Genomic DNA, 26,494 nt, shown 5'->3' with positions numbered 1-26,494 from the left:
CATAATCTGCAAAGGAGTTCCCTTTAAAACCATCTTTACAGAGATTTAAATTTAGCAGCAACTTGAACAATGCCATCCATTTAACCTAGGTTTACTGAGTGCTCAATATATGTCAAGCAGTGACTACACAGTGCACTAGGAACAGAATGGAGTTGTCAGCGACACTGTCAGACACCAGGGGAAGAATACATTTCTTGGCCCCCTTGTGGTTAGAGAGGCACCATGTGATGAGATCTAGTCCGTGACTTGTAAGTGAAAGTGCCTCCATTCAATTCTGGCCAGAGCTTTTATTGGTTGAACAGAGCCTCCAGATAAACAGTGCTTTTCTCTGGCAATGTTTGAGATGGTGGCTGCACTGTCACAGAGCAACCTCAGTGAGCAGAGACCTCTGGGGTCTTCAGGCGTATGTCTGTGTGTGTGTGTGTGTGTGTGTGCATACGTGTTTAACCACAACATAACCTAGCCCATTCTAACATAAAGAGTGATCAATATAGATCTCCTTTTCAGAAGTTGCCTACTGCCAAGCTAGGTCTCCCTGACCTCATACTGGAAATGGTTTTAAAAACAAATAACTACTATCTGCTATTTTAGCAAATTTTCTGCACAACTGTAGAAAGCTTCCTAAATCCTGATTTTATCAACTAACCTAATGGTCATTCAATTTCTGTGATTCCTATAAACTTAGTATATACAGTCATGTCTTCACCCAGTGATTATTTCTTGGAATTTGATCGATCAAGTTCAGGAACCCTGAAACAAACCAGTAGACTGTCCATCAAGACTAATATGAACCAATCAACCACCACTACAGTTATAACTGTTCAAATGTACATGCATCCAGTCTTCCACTGGCTACCAGGAACTATTCTGTCAAGTCTTAATAGAATCTAGCAGCTTATATGAAAAAGGAAGTATGATCCGAAAGTCACTACTAGGGCAGCCCAGGTGGCTCGGCGGTTTAGTGCCACCTTCAGTCCAGGGTGTGATCCTGGAGACCCAGGATCGAGTCCCACATCCAGCTCCTTGCAGGGAGCCTGCTTCTCCCTCTGCCTGTGTCTCTGCCCCTCTCTATCTTTCTCTCTCTTTCATGAAAAAATAAATATTTTTTCTTAAAAAGTCACAACTAAACGCCACTAAGATTAAAAAATGTATTTTTTAATGATTAAAGAGTTATTTGCATTGCTAACAGAAAGAATTAATTTCTCCTCCAGGTCCCCTTAAAAAGAACACTGAAATGCAACATCTTCGTTAACAGCCAGATGAGTGTCACTGGAGGGCTGGTGACAGCATTCCTCCCCTGGTTGGGGACAGCAGGGACAGCATCCAAAGTACAGTTCAGTCAAGACCTCTCTATACAGGTAGGTGCACAGCTTTCTGCAGTCAGAAGGAGCACATCAAAGTACCTGGGGGATGAGACTGGGGTAGCAGGTAGGTGGTTTCAAGACCCTATGAGAAGGGAGCAATCCTCCCTTCCCTTCACCAAATGCACAATTTTGAATACAATTTCAAGGGATTCCAGACTACAATGTCCATCCAAGACCTCCAGAAGGGATGGACTGCAGAGCCTTCAATCAATCCTCAAAAAATTTAATACCGGCAGAGCTGAATATGGTAGCAACAGACCTCTGACTGCATCACTGGCCAAATACCTCGAGTGCGGTTACTTACACTCAACGTGGACTCCTCAGAATAACCCTGGTGTGAAGCAAAACGTCCTCTCTGACCAAGAAGATGGTCCCAGCAGTCACTTACAACAGCTTAACAATTCCCCAACAGCCATCATCATCCCCAACCACTCGGGACCTCTTTTAGTGTCCCCAAATGTCCTGACCTTTTCAAACGTCTAGCTAGTACCTATTAATTATTCTTTAGTCTTAACTTAGTTATCACTTCCATAATGATGTTCCCAACTCCTCCTGCTGTATGATCCCCACATTTCATGGCAATTACAAATGTGACTGTCCTCCCTGCCCCAGGGGAGGGACATTTCTCCAGGGTCTTCCAAGCCCAATAGCACAGCTGACCCTAAACAACATAGGTTTGAACTGTGCAGGTCCACTTATGCATGGATTTTTTTTCCAATAAATATATTTGGGGAGTTTTTTGGAAATTTGGAGAAATACAGTTCTGTACATGTATTATCTCTTATGACTTTTCTTAGTAACATTTTCTTTAGCTTACTCTGTTGTCAGGATATAGTATGTAACACACATAACATACAAAATATGTGTTAATCGACTGTTTACAGTACTGGTAAGGCTTCCAGTTAACAATAGGCTATTACTAGTTAAGTTTTGAGGAAGTCAAAGTCACACACAGAGATTTTCAACTGTGCAGGGGTGTGCAGGGGGTGGACACCTCTAACCCCTACATTGTTCAAAGGTCAACATTCAAAAATTTACCTGAAGAACAAGACTACCTCTGGTGAAAAGCAAATTCACCTAAGAAATTTTATAATCTCCTGTCTGATACACAACTGAGCACATTTCTATTCAATATACTATGGCTCAGGTACCTGGTTGAGAACACGGTCGAAGCAATTAAATCTAAATGCCACCACAAACATTTCAAAATAATAAAGCATTCAGACAATGTCTGGCTTTGAGCAGTTACTTTCTGCTGTACTCTCCAACCTACACTATTTGTAGAACATGCACCCAGGGACTGAAAGAAACAACTGGTGATTAAGTGGCATGGCCAGTTAGTTAGTCAGTTATTTAGTTACTTATACCCCTCTTAGATAATATATCTTCATCATGAGGCTGCCTTCCCATTCTCCATAGCAAAAATGTTTCCATGTAGTTCACTCAAAAGTGGTATCAGATCATGAGGAATCATCAGATCATGGAGGACCCATAAAAAAGGACACTGGGCAGACATTCATTTCTTTCTACTCCAATGTTAATTATTATTTGACCCATGAAGAAGTTGTCTCCCAAGGGCCCTAAGAATGACCAACATGGTAAATTAAAGTGTATCAGTCAAAGCTCAGGGCAGAAAACAGAAAATGGATATGTTTTAAGGAGAAAGAATTCAGCGAGGAACTGGGTGCTTACAACATTACTAGAAAGGCTAAAAGAATGAGTTAAGAGAAAAAGCTCCAGGAAGACCACCAGAGAAATGCGAAACTGACCTACCCCCAGCCCTGGAGCTAAGAGTTCAAGAAGAGAGTACAGCAACTGCTACCTGGATTCCGAAAAATGAATCAAGGAGAAATCACCACAATACTTACATGCAACACTGTACTGCAGATCACAGCCAGTGTGATAAGAAAAATAAATAAAAGACACACAAATCAGACAAGTAAAAATGTGTTGATTTGCAAACAACTGTATATGCAGAAACACCTACAGAAAATATAAAAACAGTAACTCGATTTAGGATGGCTGCACAAGGCAAGGTCAAAATACAAAAGCCTTTTTTTTCTTTTTTTGAGATAGCAAGAGATCCTGTGATAGGGATAGGGGAAGGGAGGTGCAACGCAGAGAAGGAAAGAGAATCTTAGGTAGACTCCACGCCCAGCACAGAGCCCGAGGCAAGGCTCTAGCTCAGACCCCCTGAGATCATGACCTGAGCCTAAATCAAGAGTCGCATGCTTCACCAACTGAGCCACTCAGATGTCCCTGTTTTATTTCTATATATAAGACATGAATAATTGAAAAATAAAAACTGTAGATGACAGATGCCTAGGTGGCTCAGCAGTCTAGTGCCTGCCTTCGGCCCAGGGCATGATCCCGGGGTCCGGGGATCCAGCCCTGTGTCGGGCTCCCCGCAGGGAGCCTGCTTCTCCCTCTGCCTGTGTCTCTGCCTCTCTCTGTGTGTCTCTCATGAATAAATAAATACATCTTAAAAGAAAAACTGTAGATGATATAATTTACGGCAACATTAAAAAAAAAACATGAGATACTGATTGATACATTCAATAAAGCAGGTATAAGATCTACACACGGAAAACAACAAACTTTGCTAAAATATAAAAGACCTAAATAAATGGCCAGGTATGTCATGTTCACAGGATGGAAGACTCAAACTGTTACGATGTTAGTTCTCCTCAAATTAATCTAGATGTTTGCTTTAATTCCACTCAAAATCACAGCAGGCTTCTTTTTTTTAAGATTTTATTTATTTAAGAGGAGAGAAAGAGAGAGAGTGCACACGTGCACAAGTGGGGGAGGGGTAGAGGGAGAAGCAGGGAGCCTTATGTGGGGCTGGATCCTGAGACCCTGAGATCATGACCTGAGCCGAAGGCAGACGCTTCACCAACTGAGCCACTCAGGCGTCTCTTTGTGAAAATCATTAAGCTGACCTGAAAAGACCTCAACATGCCAAAATAATATTTAAAAAGAAAAGCAAAGTTGGAAGACTTCCACCACATAATTTCAAAACTTACTATACAACAATATTCAAGAAACTATGGTAGCGCCGAAGGACAGGCACACAGATCCACGTAACAGAATACCAAGTCCCCAAAGAGACCTGCACCAGAGTCCCATCAAGAGATTTTCAACAAAAGTTCGAAGATAATTCAGAGCAAAAGGATAGTGTTTTCAACAAATGATGCTGGAACAACAGATGTAATACGCTACAGCAGAGATCAACCTTAACAAAAATATGCTAAGTGAAAGAAGCCATGCATAGGTCTCATTTACACGAAATGTCCAGAAAAGGAAAGTTCACAGGGACAAGAAGCAAATCAGTAGTTGACTGGGGCTGGGAAGCTGACCACTCACGGGCACAAGGTTTCTTTCTGTGGTGGTGGAAAGGTCCTAAAATTATATTGTGATGATGGTTGCAACTCTAAATGTACTAAAAGTACAGAATTATACTTACACCAAGAAGATTTTATGGCATACAAAATATACCTCAATAAATCTGTTTAAAAAATAAACTTCTAGGGGGAAAAAGAAGTTGTTCTTGAAAATTAGACTATTGCCAAATGAAAAACTAAGTGTTTTTACTTAATTTACTTTAAATACTATTGCCAAACTAAATGACAAAACCATATCAGTAACATGGAGGACAGAGTAGAGAAAATCTCCAAAATATTTTAACTAAATAAAGACAGAAAATGGACAATATGAAAATAAAAAGGCAAAGAGATTAGGGACCTCCAACACCTGACTAGCAGAAGTTCCAAAGTTCTGCTGGAAGACAGGAAAGATGCCCATGAGCTCTCAATTCCCTTCTGAAGAATGGAGAAAGGAGGGGCAGATGAGAGACTTGCTTTTCATTCTATTCTCTTTGATAAAACTCACATTTTATGCCATGATATGCAATACCTTTATAATTTAAAGAATTGTTTCACTAACAACTGAGTTATGTTTTAGCCATACAGTGGAATACTGTGTCGTTCTCTATGTGCAAATACATAAAGATGACTACACTAGGGACGCCTGGGTGGCTCCCTTGGGTAAGTGCCTGACTCTCAATTTTGGCTCCATTGGTGATCTCAGGGTTGCCAGCTCAAGCCCTGGGTCCAGCTCTGCACTGGGCAGTAAGTCTGGATGGGATTCTCTCTCCCTCTACCCCCCACCCCACCACACTCTCCCACACATATGCCCTCTCTCTAAAATAAACCAATCTTCAAAAAAAAAGTCTTCTTCCCCTCCCCTCTCTTCCCTCTCTCAAAAAACAAAAAAAAAAACCCAACAATAAAAAAAGATGGCTATACTACATTAAGTGAAACATCAAGATTAAGAACAATGCATTAAGATGGTATGTTTCCAAAATAAAATGTGGGGTAGAGCAACTTTAGAAGACAATCTGGCAGATTTTTTTTTTCTTTTTGAACTTGTGTTTTATTTTTCTTTAATACATTTTTTTTGTATATTTTTCACTGGAGTTTGACTTGCCAACATAGCATAACAACCCGTGCTCATCCCATCAAGTGCCCCCCTCAGTGCCCATCACCCAGTCACCTCCTCCCCTTCCACTACCCCTTGTTCATCTCCCAGAGTTAGCAGTCTCTCATGTTCTGTCCCCCTCTCTGATTTTTCCCACTCATTTTCTCTCCTTTCCCCTATAATCCCTTTCACTACTTTTTACATTCCCCATATGAATGAAACCATGTGATGATTGTCCTTCTCTGATTGACTTACTTCACTCAGCATAATACCCTCCAGTTAACTTGGCAGTTTCTTATCAAGTTAAACTGTCTTTCCATACAATCAGCAATCATACTCCTAGGCATCTATACAAGTGAACTGAAAATGTAGGTTCACACAAAAACCTGTAGACAAATGCTTGTAGCAGCTTTATTCATAGTCACTAAAACTGGAAAACACCAAGATACCAAGACAGCCCTCAACATGAGAATGGATACGCAAACCGCGGTCCAGTGGAATGTACAAAGTAGAAGGGTGTGTATATATATATGTATATATATATATATATATGTATATATATATACAAGAGAATGCGACTGTATATATATACAGCATATATATATATATATACACAAGAGAATGCGACTCTGTGATGAAAAGGAATAGGCTACAGATCCATGCAGCAACGTGGATGAAACTTAAATACATACTGCTCAGTGAAAGAAGGCAGACCCTAAAGCCACATATGATATTCCGGAAAAGGCAAAACCACCAAGGATGAAACAGATCTGTGGTTGCCAAGACTAGTGGAGGGCAGTGACCAACCATAGGGGGCACATACAGGGGAACTCTAGGTCATACAACTATTTCCAGGGTCCTGAAGTGGTGGATATGTGACTTTATGCACTTGTCAAACCCACTCAAACAATGAACTTTGAGGTATGCAGAATAAATTTCAAAAATCAACAAGGATCCTCTGACAAATGACTATCAGAAATGCTGACAAAACCCCACTGAAGGGACGGCTAGGAAAAGGAGATCTAAATAACACTGGACATCAATGTCCTGACTACAAACTGGAAAGATGAGAAGAAAAAGAATGTGCATAAGCCTATACTCTAGTTGTCAATCTGTTTCCCACAAGGGTATGGTTAGCAATTCTGGAACTGCTTTCAAATGAGTGGTGGGAGCTGCATTTCTCAGGGTCAGGAAAACAAGGGACCCCTGGCCCTTTATCAGAGTGAGCCACATCAGTAGGAAACCAAGTGTAGATACAGAGGACCACAGAAACACTGTAGATACACACAGGGTGACCACTCGCACACAGTGCCCACCTCCTCCTAATGCAATGACGCTCCAGGAGCAACAAGCACTGCCAACGCCCAGACCTTGCTTTCTAGAGACCACATCTCACATTCTTGGAAAAACAGCAGATTCTAGGGCTGGGTGAGAGAAAATACAAGACAGGTCTGATACATTCTACAGTCATCAGAAAAGGAAGTGCTCAAAAATTAAAAGGACAAGCACATGTCAGAGGAATACCAGACAACCTGAAAGAACTGTCAATGACCAAAGCTGGAACAATCTGAGAACAAAATAAATGACATAAGAAATAAAACATGTGACAGCTTATTATACGTGTCAGTGTGAGCAAGCCACAGTACCCAGGTATTTGATCAAACATTATTCCAGGTGTTTCTGTGAAGGTTGTTTTCAGACAAGACCATAATTTAAATCAGTAAACTCTGAGTAAAGCTGATTATCCTCCATAATGTGAATGGGCCTCATCCAATCAGCTGAAGGTCCTAATTTTTCAAAAGACTAACCTCGCTCTAAGATAAAATTCTGCCAGCACACTGCGTCTGGAGTTGAACTGCAACATCCTCTCTCCCCTAGAATGCCAGGCTACCCTGCAGATATTGGACTTGCCAGCCTCTACAATCATACACCATGATATATATATGTATTTACCTCCATCCTATCAGTTGTATTTCTCTGGAGAACCCTACTAATATAGATTGCAACCCAAAGTATACAATAAAATATTCAAGTCTGTAGGGTGCCTGGCTGGCTCAGTCAGTAGAGCCTGCCAACTCTTCATCTCAGGGTCATGAGTTCAAGCCCCACGTTGGACGCGGAGCCGACTTAAAATTTTAAAAAATACACACCAGTCTATACACAATACAACAACATTGAATTAACAAACAGGGGAGAAGTGAAAAGTCCTCCTTACAGAAAAATTCCAAATAATGTTAAGTAAATATTCTCCCCAACAGGAGGTGGGAGGCCTACTCCCTCCTTCCCAGGAGTGTGGGCTGGCCTTAGTAGTTTACAATGAAAAGGGTAGGAAAGGGGGAAACGAAGTTACAGTGGAAAACCCAACCAACACTGCCTTACCCAAGTGACCAAGGATCACGCAAGCAATGCTGTCATGTGGTTATCGCAAGTAATGAGTCCAATGTAATAACAAGGGCACTTCACCTCTGCAGTATTCTTTCTGAAAACCTGTAACCCCAGTCTAATCATGAGAAAAACATTAGACAAACCCAATTTGAGGAACATTCTACAATGTACCTAACCAGTATTCTCAAAACTGTAAAAGCCATGAAAAACAAGAAAACTCTGAGAACAGAAGCCTAGGAAGCCATGCCAACCAGACACGACGTGAAGTCCTGGATGGACTCCTGGAACAGAGACGGACAGCAGGTAGAAACTGTGAAAATCTGAGGTAAGAACTTGAGTTAATAATAATGTATAAGTACTGGTTCATTAACTGTAACAAACATACCATACTAATATAAGATGTTAGCGAGAAACCTGGTACATATATAGGAACTCTCCGTACTATCTTTGCAATTTTTCTACAAATCTAAAACTCTTCCTAAAATTAACGGTTTAAAACAAGAGAAAAAAAGCTTATAACAGTGGTATAGCTTCCCCAGCAGCCACACGCCAGATGCCTTAGACCCCGAAGAGAGCAGCAGGAAGCAGAGCTCTCACCCAGGCCACTGCTGCACCTGTGAGAGTTAAATATAAACCAAGTTGGATGACAGTTTTGTTCTGTTTCCACCAAGCAAATGCTAAGGGAGAAGCAGCAGCAAGGGTATAACCCTAAGGGAGAGATGTATAAACAACCAGAGAAGACGCTGAAAAATACAGTGTTTCTCAGGGGAACTAGCATGCCATAAATGTTCACAGCATTTTGAAAAATGATGTTAGCACATCCTAGACTTCTAATGATGACAATATAAACCGCCCTATGCACTGCTAAATAAAAATATATGTTCTCCTCTACTTACTGGGGGGGGGGGTGTCAAAGAATATTAAAGCAAAGTCTCAGAATAACACCCCTCTCTATATAAGCCTTTAAAGGATATTTTAGTTTTAGAATCCTCCAATGAAGAAGATGACAAACAAACCCAAACATCAGGTGAGGCCATGAGCAATAGTAATGCGCCTTTTGAAAGATACAAAGTTTAACACACAGCGTGCTATCATATAAAAAAGCAGCAGTCTTATTAAAAAGGTAACCTGGGTTTGAAACCTACTGCTGCATTTACTTGCTAAATGAATTTGTAAAATCAACTTCTTGATCTTGGGCTCATTTTCTTAAACAGTATCAAGTATGTAAAAGGAACTTCAAAGAACTTAACTCCAAAGAGTATGATTTCCACTAAAATTCTTAACACTAAAGGTCCTTCCTTCCAGAATTTCAGTTTACTAAAAAGGCAAAATATAACAAAAATAATTACATTAACAGAAACTTCAAAGGGATGGCTGATATTTCTATCATAAGTTTTCTTTTCCAAATCTACAATAATCATGTTCATTTGTCATTACTAAAGTTCTTTAAAAACATACATATGACATCTTCCTGTAGAATCTTGATTTAGGTTGCCTAAGATTTAAATACATCTGACTCACCATCAAAAAAAAAAGTAAGAAAATGAAAGAAACATATGACCCTCAAAGACATCCTAGGACTTAAGTAGTAAAGGGATAATTCAATCAACTCATTTTATATTCTCTACGTACATCTAATTTAAATACTGCTAAAGACAGTCTCAGAGATTAATGAAGTTGGGGGATCCCTGTGTGGCTCAGCGGTTTAGCGCCTGCCTTCAGCCCAGGGCCTGATCCTGGAGTCCCGGGATCGAGTTCCATGTTGGGCTCCCTGCATGGAGCCTGCTTCTCCTTCTGCTGTGTCTCTGCCTCTCTCTCTCTCATGAATAAATAAAATCTTAAAAAAAAAAAAAAAAAGAGAGAGAGAGAGAGATTAATGAAGTCTAGTTGTCTTTGTTTTGCTATTGTGAATAAGTCAAACCTAGTTTCCTCTCCCGGAAAAATGTGGTCAGCCACCTGGGTAGAAAGTCTAAGGTAGCTAAGGTAGAGGACCAGAGAGAATCTTTGAAGACATTTAAAAAAAAGAAGAAAGGGATCCCTGGGTGGCGCAGCGGTTTGGCGCCTGCCTTTGGCCCAGGGCGTGATCCTGGAGACCCGGGATCGAGTCCCACGTCAGGCTCCCGGTGCATGGAGCCTGCTTCTCCCTCTGCCTGTGTCTCTGCCTCTCTCTATCTGTGTGATTGTCATAAATAAATAAAAATAATTAAATAAAAAATATTAAAAAAAAAGAAGAAAAAAAGTAAAGAATAGACAAAAGCTGGGGGGGGAACCTTTAATTTTTGTGGCAATTTATAAATTAATAAGAGTTGAGAAAACTATAGCCATAATAGATAGAACTGTCCATTAAAGAAATTGCTCTGAGATAAAAAATTAGAGCCCTGTTGAGAAACAAAGCATTACAGTGAGAGTCATCTGGTCAAAGCTATACTTGTAAAAAGGCCAACAATGTCTATTCTACTGTGGTGAAAGACCTACCTCTAATTATTAACCAATATTTGTCTATAAAACTTTGCCTTCCACACTAGAAAGGGAAGCCAGGGATCGTATCACATAGCCCTAGGACTAAGCATGGAGAAGAAACTAATGTTTATTAAGTGGAAGTATTCTGTTTTACTTTCTAACTTAAAAGATTCAGTTCACATGTCCTTAAGTCCTCAGGGTGAAAAAAAATCGAGTACATTAGTTCTAATGCATTCAATACCCATTTAATGGCTGCCTGCTAAATTTCAGTCACCCTCCTAGGCTTCTGGGATGTCAGTTAACAGGCAAAAATAAGAGTCTCTATACCCAGTGGGGGAAGGGGGATGAAGAGCACACTTCTGATGGGCACAGAGAAATGTACAGAACTGCTGGGTCACCATATTGTGCACCTGAAACTAATACGACACTCATGTTAATCACACTTGACTAGAAGTCTCCGTCCTCATGGAGAGAGCATGCAGTTTAAATGTCACTCTGCACCCTGCCCAGAGCAGTGATACTCAAAATATGCTCCATTAACAGGTGCACATCTACCAAACCACTATTGCTCAGTGACACATGAACCCAAGGCAAGCATTTAGAAACTCATACAGCAATTTGATAAGTCACTTTATAGGGGCCTAATATCATAAATTATGGGCTGAAATGTATGTCTTTTCAATTTAATTTCTCTAACAGCTCATTTCTATTGTTTTTCTTCTAAGTATTATTACAAAATTAATTAGATTTTTCTTTAAAGCTGGTCTTTCATCACATAAGGACAACACTGTACTCACTTGCCATCCCCACAGCACACAAAACAACAGGTCATCAAATTTGAAGGAATCATGTTACGACATAGCATTGTACATACACAAATGAACTTCACTCAAGAGATCAGAATATGCTGAAATTATACCCAAATTTGTGTATGAACACTTCTCTCAAGAGAAGGTCTTTAATTCATTAAATTGTCAACTCATTTATAAAAGCACATTCAGGGAAGGAATCAGGCTCCATCAGCAGACAGACCTATTTTTGCCACCCAGCTCCATCAGGGTTAGCTTGGGGAAATTACCAGATGGAATATAAACCTCAACTTCCTTATCTCAAGAAGGTGGTAACATTGACTTCAAAGATTTGCTGTGAGGACTGAATGTGACCACAAGTGGAAAGTCCTGGGATCAGGAAGAGTATTGTGACAAGCACTCAACGATCTGTTTCCTTCCCATCGCCTCTCTTTTAAATACGTTTATTTATATAACTGTGAGGTGAGCAGGCTTAGGCCCTTTAAAGCATTTTTTTTTTTAAGATTTTATTTATTCGGGATCCCTGGGTGGCGCAGCGGTTTGGCGCCTGCCTTTGGCCCAGGGCGCGATCCTGGAGACCTGGGATCAAATCCCACGTCGGGCTCCCGGTGCATGGAGCCTGCTTCTCCCTCTGCCTGTGTCTCTGCCTCTCTCTCTCTCTCTCATGCTCTGTGTCTCTCATAAATAAATAAATATTTTTTTAAAAAAAGATTTTATTTATTCATGAGAGACACACACACAGAGAGGCAGAGAGACAGAGGGAGAAGCAGGCTCCACGCAGGGAGCCCGACGTAGGACTCGATCCCAGGACTCCAGGATCACGTCCTGGGCCAAAGGCAGATGCCCAACTTCTGAGCCACCCAGGCGTCCCCCTTTTTTTTAAAAAAAAAGATTTTATTTATTCATGAGAGAGACACACAGAGAGAGGCAGAGACACAGACAGAGGGTAAAGCGTTTTTAAATTACAAATTGCTGCCATCCCTTGAAAGTTGTGTTCAGACTCTTCATGGAAATCTTCAACAGGCTTATGGGTTGTCTCTCAGAAACACCTATCTGTTGTAATTCTGTCAACTTTCGATTTCGGCCCACCATGTTAATTATTTCTAGTTACTACTTTCTTTACATAATAAACGCAAAAACTTCTTTAAAGTATATAACCTAGTATATAACCTTAAAGAGACCAGACATGCTGGTTCTGATGTATCCAGGAAGCCTTCCCAACCCCACCGTCCTTCCCACCCCCAAAGCTAATCACTCCTTCTTTCCACATGCTCACGTGCATACAGCATTAACCTTTTGTTTGCATGTCCATTGACCTCTCTCTACTATGCGCAGCACCTCAAGGTAGAATACCACACCCCCTCTGCATCCCCCAGCATTTCCCAGTGCAACTCCACACAAGACCTCAATAAATCAACTTTTCTTCTGATCCTCTCTTCCATTTTCCAAATGGCAGCACAAGCAGTTTAGATAAGGATTACTTAAAATTAAGATGGAATTTCTATCTTAAACTATAGATTTCTCTCTCAACTTCCTTTTCCTTGAAAGTGTTAATATGGCAGTTGTATCATTGCTTAAAACTATGAATAGTAAAAATGGGAGTTCTCTACATGAAAAAAGACTGATAAAAATGCTTTGGCTACCAGTGACATTTTAAAACCTTTTTATTTTTAAGTATAGATCTATAATGGAAAAAATAGTACAGAAAGGCCTCATATACTAAACATCCTGCTATAGTAGATCAAACCAAAGATATTGACATCAATACAATCCACACACTTTATACAGATTTCATCACTCAGTGTGCCTACAGCTCAATGCAATTTTACCACATCTGCATATTTGCAAAGATACAAAACTGTCCCATGGCCACAAAGATCCTTCATGCTACCACCACCCTATATAGCCACACACCACTATCATCCCTAATCCCTGAAAACCACTAGTCCATTCTATATCTCCATAATTGCGTCATTTCGAGAATTCTATACATATATCAAGACCATTCAGTGTGGGAAAGGGCAGTCTCTTCAACAAGTGGTGATGGGAAACCTGGATATCCACGTGCGAAAGACCGAAGTTGAATCCTTATCTTACATCATGTACAAAAATTAACTCAAAATGGATAAAAGATCTAAACATGAGACCTGGAACTATAAAACTATTAGAAGAGCACACAGGAGAAATGCCTGATGACACCAGATTTGGCGATGGTTTCCTGGATATGACACCAAAAGGACAGGCCACAAAAGCAAAAACAGAGAGCACCAAACTTGAAAATTTTTGTATGCCAAAGGACACGATCAACAGAGTGAAAAGGTAACCTATGGAATGGGAGAATACTTGCAAATAGTATTTACTACCTAATAAAGGGCTAATATCCAGAGTACATAAAGAACTCAAACTTAAAAAATAAATAAAATAAAATAGAACTCATACAACTTAACAACAAAAAAAATCAAATAACCTGGTTAAAAATGGGTAAAGGACTTGAATAGACATTTCTCCAAAGATTCAAGGTCCAATGAGCACATGAAAAGTTGCTCAACATCATGAATCATCAGAGAAATACAAATCAAAACTATAAGATATCATCTAATGCCCATCAGGATGGCTACAGTCCAGAACAAACAAACATCATGATCCCAGGGTCCTGGGATTGAGTCCTAAATCCAGCTCTCTACTTAGTGCGGAGCAAGCTTCTCCCTCTCTCACCCCCACTCATGCCCTCTCAAATAAATAAAATATTTAAAACAAAAACAAACAAAAAGGTAATAATAAGTGTTGGCGAGGATGTAGACAATTTGGAACCCTTGTACCCTTTTGGTGGGAATGTAAAATAGTGCTACCACTAGGGAGAATATGGAGGTTCCCCAAAAAACATAAAAACAGAACTCATAGTAGGCTCATCAACTGTGACACAGGGGCAGCCCCAGTAGCTCAGCAGTTTAGCGCTGCCTTCAGCCCAAGGCCTGATCATGGAGACCCAGGATCGAGTCCCACATCGGGCTCCCTGCATGGAGCCTGCTTCTCCCTATGCCTGTGTCTCTGCCTCTCTCTCTCTCTCATGCATAAATAAAAAGAAAAATCTAAAAAATAAAATTAAAAAACTGTGACACAGGCACTACTCATGGGGGGTGCAGATAACAGGCAGGGGGTCTAGAACATATGGGGGCAGAGGGGTGTATGAGAAATCTCTGTAGTGTTTGCTCAATTTTGCTGTGACCCTAAAACTGCTCTAAAAATAGTCTATTTTTAAAAACAGAACTACCATATGATCCAGCAATCCCACTTCTGAATTTATAGCCAAACTAAAAGCATGATCTTGAAGAGATATTTGCACACCCATTTTCAAAGCAGCAATAATCACAAGAGCCAAGAGGTGGAAGTGACCCAGATGTATGGATGAGTGGATAAACACCACGTGGCACACACATACAAAGGAACATTATTTAGCTTTAAAAGAGAAGGAACTGGGGCACCTGTGTGGCTCAAGGGTTGAGCATCTGCCTTTGGTTCAGGGCATGATCCTGGAGTCCTGGGGTCGAGTCCCGCATCGGGGTCCCCACAGGGAGTCTGCTTCTCCCTCTGCCTGTGTCTCTGCCTCTCTCTTTCTCTCTCATGAATAAGTAAAATCTTAAAAATAAATAAATAAAAATAAAAGGGAATGAACGTCTGTCACAAGCTACTGCATGGATGACCTTTAGGACATATGTTAGTGAATAAGCCAGTCAAGTCAGAAAAAGACAAATACTGTATGTATGATTTCATTTATAGGAAGTAAAGTTATTAAATTCACAGAAACAGAAAGTAAAACGATGGTTATGAGCAAGGGGCAAGAGGAAAGGGGAAAGGGACAGTTGTGGTTTGATGGATAAACAGTTTCAGTTTTAAAGATAAAGTTCTAGAGGTCTGTTCACAATGTGAATGTATTTAACACTACTGAACTGTACACTTAAAAATAGTTAAGAAGGGGGCAGCCCCGGTGGCACAGCAGTTTAGCACCGCCTGCAGCCCAGGGTATGATCCTGGAGACCCGGGATTGAGTTCCACATTGGGCTCCCTGCATGGAGCCTGTTTCTCCCTCTGCCAGTGTCTCTGTGTCTCTGTCTCTCTCTCTCTCTCTCTCTCTCTCTCTCTGAATAAATAAATAAATCTTAAAAAAAAATAGTCAAGGTCAATTTTGTGTGTTTTTTACAATAAAAATAATTTTATGTAAAGGGAATCATACAGCATGTAAACTTTTGAGATTAGCTTTTCTTCATTCAGCAGGAACTCCCTTGAGCTCATCCAAGTGGTCATGTGTATCAGCGGTGTTCATTCGTACACATCCAGTTCATCCATGATACCGATGTACCACCGTTTATTCACCCACGGAGGGTGTCTGGGTCGTCTGCCAGTTCTCAGCTCTCACTTATAAAGCTACTATGACCATTCAGGTTTTCACAAGGACATAATTTTCATTTCTCTAAAATAAATGCCTGAATGTGCCCTTGATAATAGTCTATAGGCTTTTACAAGAAACCACGAACTTTTCCACAGTGGCTGCACCATCTCACACTCCCACCAACATAGGAGAGCTCACGTTCCTCTACACCAATGCACAGCATGGTTTAAATGTGCATTTTCCTAATGTCCAATAATGTGGACCATCTTTTCATTTGCTCACGTGCCACCTGAAGTGTCTGTTCACATTTTTGCTCACTTTCTACAAGGACTGTTTTCTTTTCCTGCTGAGTTTGAGAGTTCTTTATATAGTCTACAACTATTCTTTGCCAGATATTTAGTTTACAAATACATTCTTCCAGTTTGTAGCTTGCCTTTTCATTTGTCTCTCACAAACATAACTTTTTAATGTTGGTGATGCCCAATTTACCAATATTCCTCTTATGGATTGTGCTTTGGATGCTGTGCACAAAAACCCTTCACCTAGCAACCCACTGTCTTTGAAACTGAAACTCCAATGTAATGTACATTCTTATGTAATGGACATAAGAATAAGAAAATGACAACACACACAGTTAAAATATGGGCACATTCAAAAGCAAATCCAAACAGTGCTTCCTAACATAAAGGACATTTAGGAAAAAATCCTAAATGTGATTAATTGTTCTTTAAAAGCAATCCTTACAAGATTAAAGCAAAACAACTTTAAAAATTTCTACTGCCAGGTAAAAACATAAATAAGTTATTTATTGTTTACACTTTTCACAGACCCCTAACCACTGAGGACATGGACAAGAAAGGTGGAGAAAAGTCAAAAGGAGCAGTAGCAGCTTTTCTAAGTTATCAGACATTGACAGAAAGCATAAATAAAAGGAAATTTTAGGGATCCCTGGGTGGCGCAGCGGTTTAGCGCCTGTCTTTGGCCCAGGGCGCGATCCTGGAGACCCGGGATCGAATCCCACGTCGGGCTCCCGGTACATGGAGCCTACTTCTCCTTCTGCCTGTGTCTCTGCCTCTCTCTCTCTCATTCTGTGTGACTATCATAAATAAATAAAAATTAAAAAAAAAAAAAAAGGAAATTTTACTCTTACAAAAATTAACTCCCCACATATTTTCTAGAATTTCACATCATAAAGAGAGGTATACATCGCTATGCCAACAACAAAAAATTACTGTATTTTTCCCAGCATTTTTTCGGAGTGCCAGAATCCAACACTGGAACAGCACCAATAAAAATTTCTGACATCCTTGAATAAGGCTAATACTACCCTACACTGGGGAAAAAAAATATAATGCTGTATTTTAACATGCACATATCTTAGGGATCCCTGGGTGGCTCAGCAGTTTAGCACCTGGCCATCGGGGCGTGATACTGGAATCCCAGGATCGAGTCCCACCATTGGGCTCCTGCATGGAGCCTGCTTCTCCCTCTGCCTGCGTCTCTGCCTCTCATGAATAAATAAATAAAATCTTTTAAAAAGATGCACGTATCTTATTTCCAAAAAAAGGCCTTTTATTCTTACTCTTATCTGTTCATTATCATAATTTGCAAAATATTTGCTTTTTCTGATCTGTACTTGTCTGTAGCTGAACAATGCCATCAACCAGATGTAAGCAGCTATGTTTACCTCGTTAGACTGCTTCTGTATGATGTATTTCTACGCCTATTTCTCTGAGAAGTTACTTCCTACAAACCAATCAAAGATGCATTAAACAAAACCTTGGAGATCACTTCATGTTTCAAATTCTAACAAAAATATTTCTTAATAATTAAGAAAGGCAAAATTTTTCATCCTGAATGGAACAGAGTCCATTAAAACAAAAGAACACTTAGCATTTACTTGCTTAAAGCAAGAACACATCTACACTACAGTTAACCATAAAATTAGTAGGGGGATCCCTGGGTGGCTCAGTGGTTTGGCACCTGCCTTTGGCCCAGGGCGTGATCCTGGGGTCCCAGGATCGGGTCCTGCGTCGGGCTCCCGGCGTGGAGCCTGCTTCTCCCTCTGCCTGTGTCTCTGCCTCTCTCTCTCTCTCTATCATGAATAAATAAATAAAATCTTTAAAAAAAAAAAAAACTGCACTGAAGCATCCAAAACCAAATAATCCAAGGGTTGAAACCTTCTTGATAATATAAACAAATACTCCACCTGAGAAAAGGAAATCAAAAGCAGCAATACAGTGACAGTCTCCTACACCATGTACCATACACAACCAAGGCTTCTTAATTATGTACAAAAGTATCACCAAATACAAAGTGTATTAGCATAAAAACTACATAGTAAAACTATATATTCTGGTAGTACATCACAGCAAATGCAGATTATACAAAATACTAGTATCTACAGATTGTAGAATTTAATTTACTTTAACCTTTTAACATGCTCAGCAGCATCTCAGAAAGTGAGGTCATCTGTTACAAAAGACTAAAGTAGTATGTTTCATTCAGTAGTTTATAGAAAATCAAACTACTGTTGCTTATAAAAGAGTTTCATTGCATTATCAAAAATATTCACTGAACAACAGAAATTATTACTCAAAAATCATTTATTCCCTAATGTTAAGAAAATTCACTTATTCACTGAAATACTAAGACTTTCCCCCAGCTTCGGGGCAACTGGGTGGCTCAGTTGATTAAGTGTCTTCCTTCAGCTCAGGTCATGATCCCGGGACCCTGGGATCCAGCCCTGTGTTGGGCTCCCTGCTCAGTGAGGAGTCTGCTTCTCCCTCTCCCTCTACCCCCCTGATCGCTCGCTCTCTCTCAAATAAATAAAATCTTTAAAAAATTATTAAAGACTTCCCCAGTTTCACGGAGATACAATTGACATATAACATTATGTACTTTTAAGGTCCACAACATAATGATTTGACATGTATACACCGCAAAATGAGGCTGCTTTAGATTCTGTGACAACACAGGTCAGATATCCAATTCCTCCACTGCAAGGCACGTAAATTATCCAACACCCCCACCCCATCACAGTATGTTTCACTTACGCTTTTTTTCTTGACAGCATATTCAGTAAAACATGCAGTAGCTCCACTATTTCTATAATAAAGGAATTATTTCTGGATATAAAAATTCCCAGACTGTTAAACAATTAGTAGTATGATGCAATATAAACTTACTTGTAGACTTCCCTGCCATTTCCATATTTTTAAACATTTTCTTCTATATGAGTTAACAACTATTAAAAATGTTAATAGTTAAGAGGCGCCTTGCTGGCTGAGTTGGTAGAGGCTGAGATTCTTGATCTCAGGATTGTCAGTTTGAGTCTTTTATCTTAAAAAAAAAAAAAGATTAACATCTATTAAGGGGGGGGAGGTGCTGAGTGGCTCAGTTGGTTAAGCAATCAACTCTTAATTTTGGCTCAAGTCATGATCTCATAGGCCTGAGATCCACGTATCAACCTCTGCCTCGAGTGGTGAGGAGAGTCGGTTTCTCTCCTCCTCTCTCCCTGTTCCTCCCAACACTCGTGTGTGCGCTGGAGCTCTCTCTCTGAAATAAATAAATAAAATCTTAAAAAATACATCTATTAAGGAGCACCTGGGTGGCTCAGTCAGTTAAATGTCTGACTCCTGATTTCAGCTCAGGTCTTGATCTTGGGGTTGAGTTCAAGCCCTGTGCTGAGCTCTACACTGGGCATGGAGCCTACTTAAAAAATATATTTGTGTGTATATGTGTATATATGTGTGTGTATACATATATATGTGTGTATATACATAAGTATACATACATATGCATCTATGTGTATATGTATACAGAGAGAGAGAGAGAGAGAGAGAATTACGTTTATCACCCAGAATCTTCTGACACTAGGGTAATTCCTGTCAATAATTATTCAATTTCTGTTTGTTTAACATCGTTAATGGAACTGTATGTCAAAGTGCCAATATATTCTAGAAAGGTCAAAAATATCAAATCTTTCTGACTCCTCCTAAGAGTATTCTCTGAATATCTTAGGAACACCCTGCTAAAGAAAGAGCACATGACAAAACCAGGAACTGTAGGGAGCCCTCTGGAGGAAAGAGCTCAGGGCACCCACTGCAGTTATGGCTCTGAACCCCTGGCTTCACAGCCACCCACAGAACTCCTTTAAAAAGTCGATTTTCTTCATCATGATATGTAGACTCTTTGGGCATGAGATCAGGAATCTGTATTTCCCCAAGTGATTCCACTGCACATTCTAAATCTAAGAAACACATATAACTAACTCATCACAACAACCTACTTATATGGGTAGCCAAGGAGATGGAAGATTTGGGAATCATCCAGATAACTTTTAAATACACAATGAAAATTTCTACAGTAAAAGCAGCTCAATTATTTCATTGTTACTGTATAAAAGAATTCTTCCTAATTCTGGAATGACAAGTGTCTGTGAGACCTTAACTCTTGAAAACCTATGGTACCAATCTTTAAAAAACTTCAAGTGATCTTAAAAAAAACAAAAACTTCCCCTTATTCCTTATAAATGCTCATCACATCACAAAATTTAGTTCAGTAAGAGTAGAGAGTAAGTCCAACTAGCCCAAGGGGCACCTTGATCTCAGGGTCAGGAGTTCAAGCCCTGCAATGGGCTCCATGCTGAGTGTGGAGCCTACTTTAAATAAGTAAATAAATAAATAAATGAATTTCCAAATCCAGTAACTTCAAAATTTTTCTCATAGTTATCCACCAACACCACAAAGCTCACTAGTACTCCCGATTCTGCAGAATGTTGGCCTTAAGCTCACAATGGCAAAAATCTTTTTATGATTAAGAACACCACTTTGATTTTAATGTATAGCACTTTGTACAAAACACTTTACTAAGAACATTTCCACAATCATTTTGGTAGTTACTGGATAAATTAACTCTGAATATTTAAATTTATAAATACTATTTCATGTTTGTGGTTATTATTGCTCCCTGGGAGGCAATATAGCCAATTAAAAACAATAGAGAAAAAATAAAATAAACAGCAAGAAAATAAATAAAAACAAAGTCTCCAAAATAAGAAGCCCTTCAATTTGAACACAGCAGCACCACTCACTTACCACCGCTTGACTTTGGGCAAGTAACTCAATCTCTCCAAGCCACTATTTCTTTATCAGGAGGATGAAACAAGATAATACACATAACCTGCGCATTGCCCAGTACGTGCCAGTCCTCAGTAAATATATATACACATAAACACAGATACAAGAATCTCTCTGAAAAGGCACACAGAAATTATCAATGATGACTGTTTCCAAGAAAAGCACCTGGTATTCTTTGGGGTACTGGAAAGACTATATACCATTTTGCGTTGTATATCTTAAACCAGTGCTTATATTACCTTCTCAAAAAATAAAACAATTCTGAAGTATCTCTGGTGTGTCAGATTTCTGTGTTTAGTATTACAAACTCCTGCTAAACCCGCCAAGGAGTAAGTCAGAGTCTAATAATACAAAGAAACACAGAGCCTATCTGATTTCATGAGTCTGTTAGGTGTTCTTACTTGCTTCACAATAGCTACAATGGTCTTAACCAAAACAATCTTAAACCAGTGATTTTTCAGCCTGGGTTGGTTTGAATCTCCCAGGGAAAATGGCAATGAGACGGGTCTGGTTGTCACAGCAGAGGGGGTGTACTACCACCGGCATCTGGCGTGTAGAGGCCAAGAGTGCTGCTAAACATTCTCTAAGGCACAGTACAGGCCCCCACAATAGTAAGCCCAAAATGTCAGTGGTTCTGAGTCTGAGAAACTCTGCAACCAAATGCACCCCACTCTTCAGTTACCAACAAAACAGACACAAATACAGGAAATTCTCACCAGGACTAATGATGTAAAACCTGTAAAGGCCAGTCTCAATAAACCCGACCACTGTGGACCACTGTTTCTGATATTCTAGCAGCTACAATGGCATACAAGTTTCTCTACTCAAATCTACACTTCAAGACTTTTAAAGCATTTATTATTAAGCCTTTCAAAATTCACTCTAAATGATTTCAAGAGATTACAGTTTACCATGCTTTCCTGTTTTCAAATGATATCTGAAGAACCACAAAGCTCAATGTACTACTTACATACAACAGGGCCTTTATTTTAGGAAGTAATTATCAAGTCTCTTGATATTTTTACATTTCACTTAAAACACTCCCTTTGGGCAGCCCGGGTGGCTCAGCGGTTTAGCGCCGCCTTCAGCCCAGGGTCGGATCCTGGGGACCCAGGATCGAGTCCCACTCTGGGCTCCCTGAGTGGAGCCTGGAGCCTGCTTCTCCCTCTGCCTGTGTCTCTGCCTCTCTCCCTCTCTGTGTGTCTGTCATGAATAAATAAATAAAATCTTAAAAAAAAAAAAAAAACTCCCTTCATCTCCTGTTTTGTTCATGTTAATTAAAACCGTCCAAATCTTCAAGAAATTAAGAACAGTCCACTGCTTCTGATCAAAAATGCAAGAAAAAAATGGGGATCCCTGGGTGGCTCAGCGGTTTAGCGTCTGCCTTTGGCCCAGGGCGTGATCCTGGAGTCCGGGGATCCAGTCCCACATCAGGCTCCCTGCATGAAGCCTGCTCCTCCCTCTGCCTGTCTCTGCCTCTCTTTCTGTTTCTCATGAATAAATAAAATCTTAAAAAAAAAAAATTTTTTTTAAATGCAAGAAAACTTAATCAGCAATTAACTAACTTTATAATGAGGCTTGAAAAATGACAGCAATACAGTCTCTCCTCCAACTTCAAAGTGAGTATCAATGGCCTTAGCTAACAGTCAAGCAGTGGGGCACCGGCCAGCTCAGCAGGTGGAGGGTGCAGAGCTCTCCATTCCGGGTTGTGGGTTTGAGTCCCACACTGGGTGCAGACAGCACTTACACATAAAATCCTTTAAAAGAGTAAGCCAGTGATCCCTGGGTGGCGCAGCGGTTTGGCGCCTGCCTTTGGCTCAGGGCGCGATCCTGGAGACCCGGGATCGAATCCCACGTCGGGCTCCCGGTGCGTGGAGCCTGCTTCTCCCTCTGCCTCTGCCTCTGTCTCTGCCTGCCTCTCTCTCTCTCTATCATTAATTAAAATTAATTAAAAGAGTAAGCCAAAAATGAAGACCTCTGGAAAATGTTTTATCAACATTTGGGATTAATCTTGACAAAAAGCAAAACTGAACCAAGAGGCCATCAAAACCTAGAGCGGAGTAGGAAAGTACTTCTCAACTGCTACCACTGTTTTTAGTCATACTTTACTTTCTTAGTAACTGCCTAACTTCCTTCACACCTTTAAAAATGTGTATCTTTCCTGCCATGTTAAGAGCTGAAGACTGTTTTACTATTGACTTCGTATTCTAATGCTGTTCAATAGTTCAGCACACAATAAAAACTTATTAGAGAATTCTTCACGAGACAAAAGGACATCCTAACTCCTTCCTCCAAAACAAAATAAACCAAAAAAAAAAAAAAAAAAAAAAGACAAAAAACAGGATGCAATAAGGTTATTGTTTCATCGCTTTTCCGATACATTCTCCGTGATGGATTATCAACTATCGCCAGAACTTCTCCATCCACTTCAAGTCACTGCCCTGAGCATCCAGAAGTTGAAAGTGTCCAAACCTGCTTGCTCATGGTCTAATAATAACGCTAATTATACAACCTCCAGCAGTCCCTGACAACCCTTTTCTCAAGAAGCCATCGAGGTGATTGAAGCAGCAGCTCGAGGAGTGTGGACGAGCTGGAGTTCTTGCAGGCCTGGGCTCCGAGCGCCGAGCGCCGGACCCGGGGCCCAGGGCCCAGGGCTCGGGGCGGCGAGGACCCCGCCGGGAGCAGCAGCGACGACGGCGGCAGGCGCGCGGGGCCGGGGGTGCACATTTCTCTTTAAATCTGGCAGCACGTGGGGCGGCATTGTGAAGCCACCGGCCCCCCCGCCCTCGGCGCACGTCCGCCCCCAGTGCGCATGCCCCGCTCGCACCGTCCTAGCGGAGCAGGAGCCAACCCCTAAAAAGTCAACCTGGAAGCCGCAAACGGCCGGAGGCCGGGACAATGGGGGAGGGGACCGCCCCCGGCCGCCGCCCCGGCCCGGCCCCGCGGCTCGGGGGCTCAGCGAGCCGGTGCGGGGGCCCTCGGGGCACAAAGCCCGGGGCGGCCGCGAGCGGCTCCCGGCCCGCTCCCACCCTCCGCGGCGGGCGAGGCGAGGCGAGGCGAGGCGAGGCGAGGCGGGCGGGCCAGGCGGGGCCCGTGCCAGGCGGAGGCGGCCCGGCGGCGGCCCGGCGGCGGCCCGGCGGCGGCCCGGCGGCGGCCCGCACTGCCCGCTCCGCCAACCCCGCGCGCCGCGGCCGCCCAGGCCGGCGCTTTGTTGTCCGCCCCAACTCCGCGGCGCCGCGCGGCCGGCCAGAAGTTTTGCGCGCCTCCCCTCCGCGGCCGGGGGCCGCCTCCCCCAGCCCGCCCGCCCGCGCCCCGCCCGCCGGCCCGGCCCGGCCCGGCCCCCCGCAGCCAACCAGCCCGGACGCCCCCGGCCCCCGGGTCCCGCGGCCGCCCCTCCCCCCGCGGCCGCACCTGAGCCCCGGGGCCCGCCCCTCCGGGGCCCCGCAGCCCCTCCCCCGCAACGTCCCACCGCGCGGTGGGGGAGGGGAGCGGAGGGGAGGGGGCGGGCGCCGGCCGGGTCCCCGCGGCGGGCCGCGTCCCCGCCCCCGACGGCCTCCCGACGCCGGCCGAGTGCGGGCCCGGCCGGACGGACTCCCCGACCTCGCCCCGGCCGCCCGCCCGGAGGAGGAGGGCCCGGGCCGGCCGGCGCTCACCTGCCAGCTGTCTCCGCAGTAGCAGCGCCGACTGCAGCTCCGTCATCCTCCCGCCGAGGGCCCGGGCCGGCGCCGGGGCTTCCGAGGGGCCGGGGGCAGGCTGTGGGGGCGCCCGGAGCCGGGAGTGCTGAGGAACGCGGGCCCCCGCGACGGGAGAGCCGGGGCCGGGGCCGGGGCCGGGGCAGGCCGGGCTGGCGGCGGGAGCGGCGCCTCGCTACCGGCGCGGGTCAGCGCGGGGGGCTCCACACGGCGCCTCACGCCCGGAACGGGAGGGCGCCCGGGCGGCCGCGGCGCGTACTGGGACTCCGCTTGCCCGCTCCCCTCCTTCGAGCCGCCCGTCGGCCCCGCCGGTGCCTTTCCCCCCGCCACTGCCTCACTGCGCGCAGGGCCGCTCCGCGCAGGCGCGCTGGGGCTGCCCTCCTCGCCTCGGCCCGCCCGCCGGCCCCGCCCCCGCCGGCGGAATCCCGCCCCCTGCGCGCCGCGGGGCCAGCCGCCGCCATCTTGGGAAGGTCGCGCGAGGCGCAGGGGACGCCGGGGCGGGTATGGGGAGCGGAGCCGCTGGCCGACGCCGCTTGGACACCATGACGAGGAGGTCGCCGCTTGCCCGGACTTAGCCCCCGGGCTGGAGCAGGTGGTCCCGGAGTGCGGGGCCAGCTTGCGGGCGACTGCGAACGAGCTGTGGCTGGAGCCGAACTTCGTGCTGGTGTGTCCCGTTTTACGTAAACCCCCGAAGCTGACGTCAGGTGCTCTAACTCCTTTTACAGAAAGAAGGGTGAAGATTCCTGGCGCAGCTCTTACTGCGGACTGACCACGGACTGACCATAGAGCATCTCCTGGGACCCCGCGGACGGCGCTCGGGCCCCCAGTCCTCCAGCACTTGCCCGGTGCGCCTGCACAGCTGTGGGGGCCGCGGAGGCAGCGGAGGGAACCTGGGCCTTCCCGTCCCTCGAGCACCTGCACGGCCCCGGGGGCTGCGCGACCCCGTGGAGCGCGCTCCGGCCCCTCGGTCCCTCCAGCACCTACCCGGTGCACCTGCACGCCTCTGTAGCGGGGGCCGCGGGGAAGGACCGCCCTGCCTTTGCCCGCAGGAGGCTGGCTGCGTCCTAGCTCAGACCGCTTTCCAGATGAGGAATGTCTCCGAGAATCGCCCTGGGCGCCCCCAGAGCAGGTACACGTGGAGAGGGGCTCCCTGCTCCCTCGGGGTCACAAGCTCCGCAGGCAAGGCCTCAGGTGTGCTCAGTGCGGGGTCACTAAGAAGGAGAGCGAGACAGAAAGGCCCCAAACGTGTTTCTTTATAACGAGAAAAGAAGTCCTACTTAACGGCCCGCTCTCCTCAGGGCCTCCCTGCCGCAGCCTAGCTTGTCCCCGCGCTGGAGCTTTCTGGCTGCTCCATAAAAACCAGTGTCCGAAAACACCCTTCCTTTCTGGACTAGAAACCGTTCTTTTTAGTTTTTTTTTTTAATATTTTATTTATTCCTAAGAGACACAGAGAGAGGCAGAGACACAGGGAGAGGCACAGGCTCCCCTGCCGGAAGCCCCATGCGGTACTCCATCCCGCGACCCCGGTGTCACGCTCTGAGCCGAAGGCAGACGCTAAATCCCTGACCCCCCCAGGTGCCCCTAGAAACTGTTCCTTTTTTTTTAAGATTTATTTATTTATGAGAGAGAGAGAGAGGCAGAGACATAGGAGGAGGGAGAACAGGCTCCATGCCGGGAGCCCGATGTGGGACTCGATCCCGGGACTCCAGGATCGCGTCCTGGGCCAAAGGCAGGCCCCAAACCGCTGAGCCACCCAGGGATCCCCAAAACCGTTCTT

General features: G+C 43.7%; 1 protein-coding gene across 1 annotated transcript in view; it reads right to left on the bottom strand.

The window, feature by feature from the left end:
* UBE2G1 (ubiquitin conjugating enzyme E2 G1) overlaps window positions 1-25,054 on the bottom strand; it is a 103,237-nt gene extending 78,183 nt beyond the window's left edge. The window contains exon 1 of the mRNA XM_055305109.1: window positions 24,679-25,054. Within this exon, the coding sequence (XP_055161084.1) occupies window positions 24,679-24,724 (46 nt within the window). The 5' untranslated portion in view covers window positions 24,725-25,054. The remainder of the gene's footprint in view (window positions 1-24,678) is intronic.
* Window positions 25,055-26,494: the final 1,440 nt, after the last annotated feature.

This window comes from Nyctereutes procyonoides, unplaced genomic scaffold (assembly GCF_905146905.1).
Source record: "Nyctereutes procyonoides isolate TBG_1078 unplaced genomic scaffold, NYPRO_anot_genome, whole genome shotgun sequence".
Classification (NCBI taxonomy): Eukaryota; Metazoa; Chordata; class Mammalia; order Carnivora; family Canidae; genus Nyctereutes; species Nyctereutes procyonoides.
The sequence above is the reverse complement of the archived record's forward strand: the minus strand, read 5'-3'. Positions and strand labels throughout refer to the sequence as shown.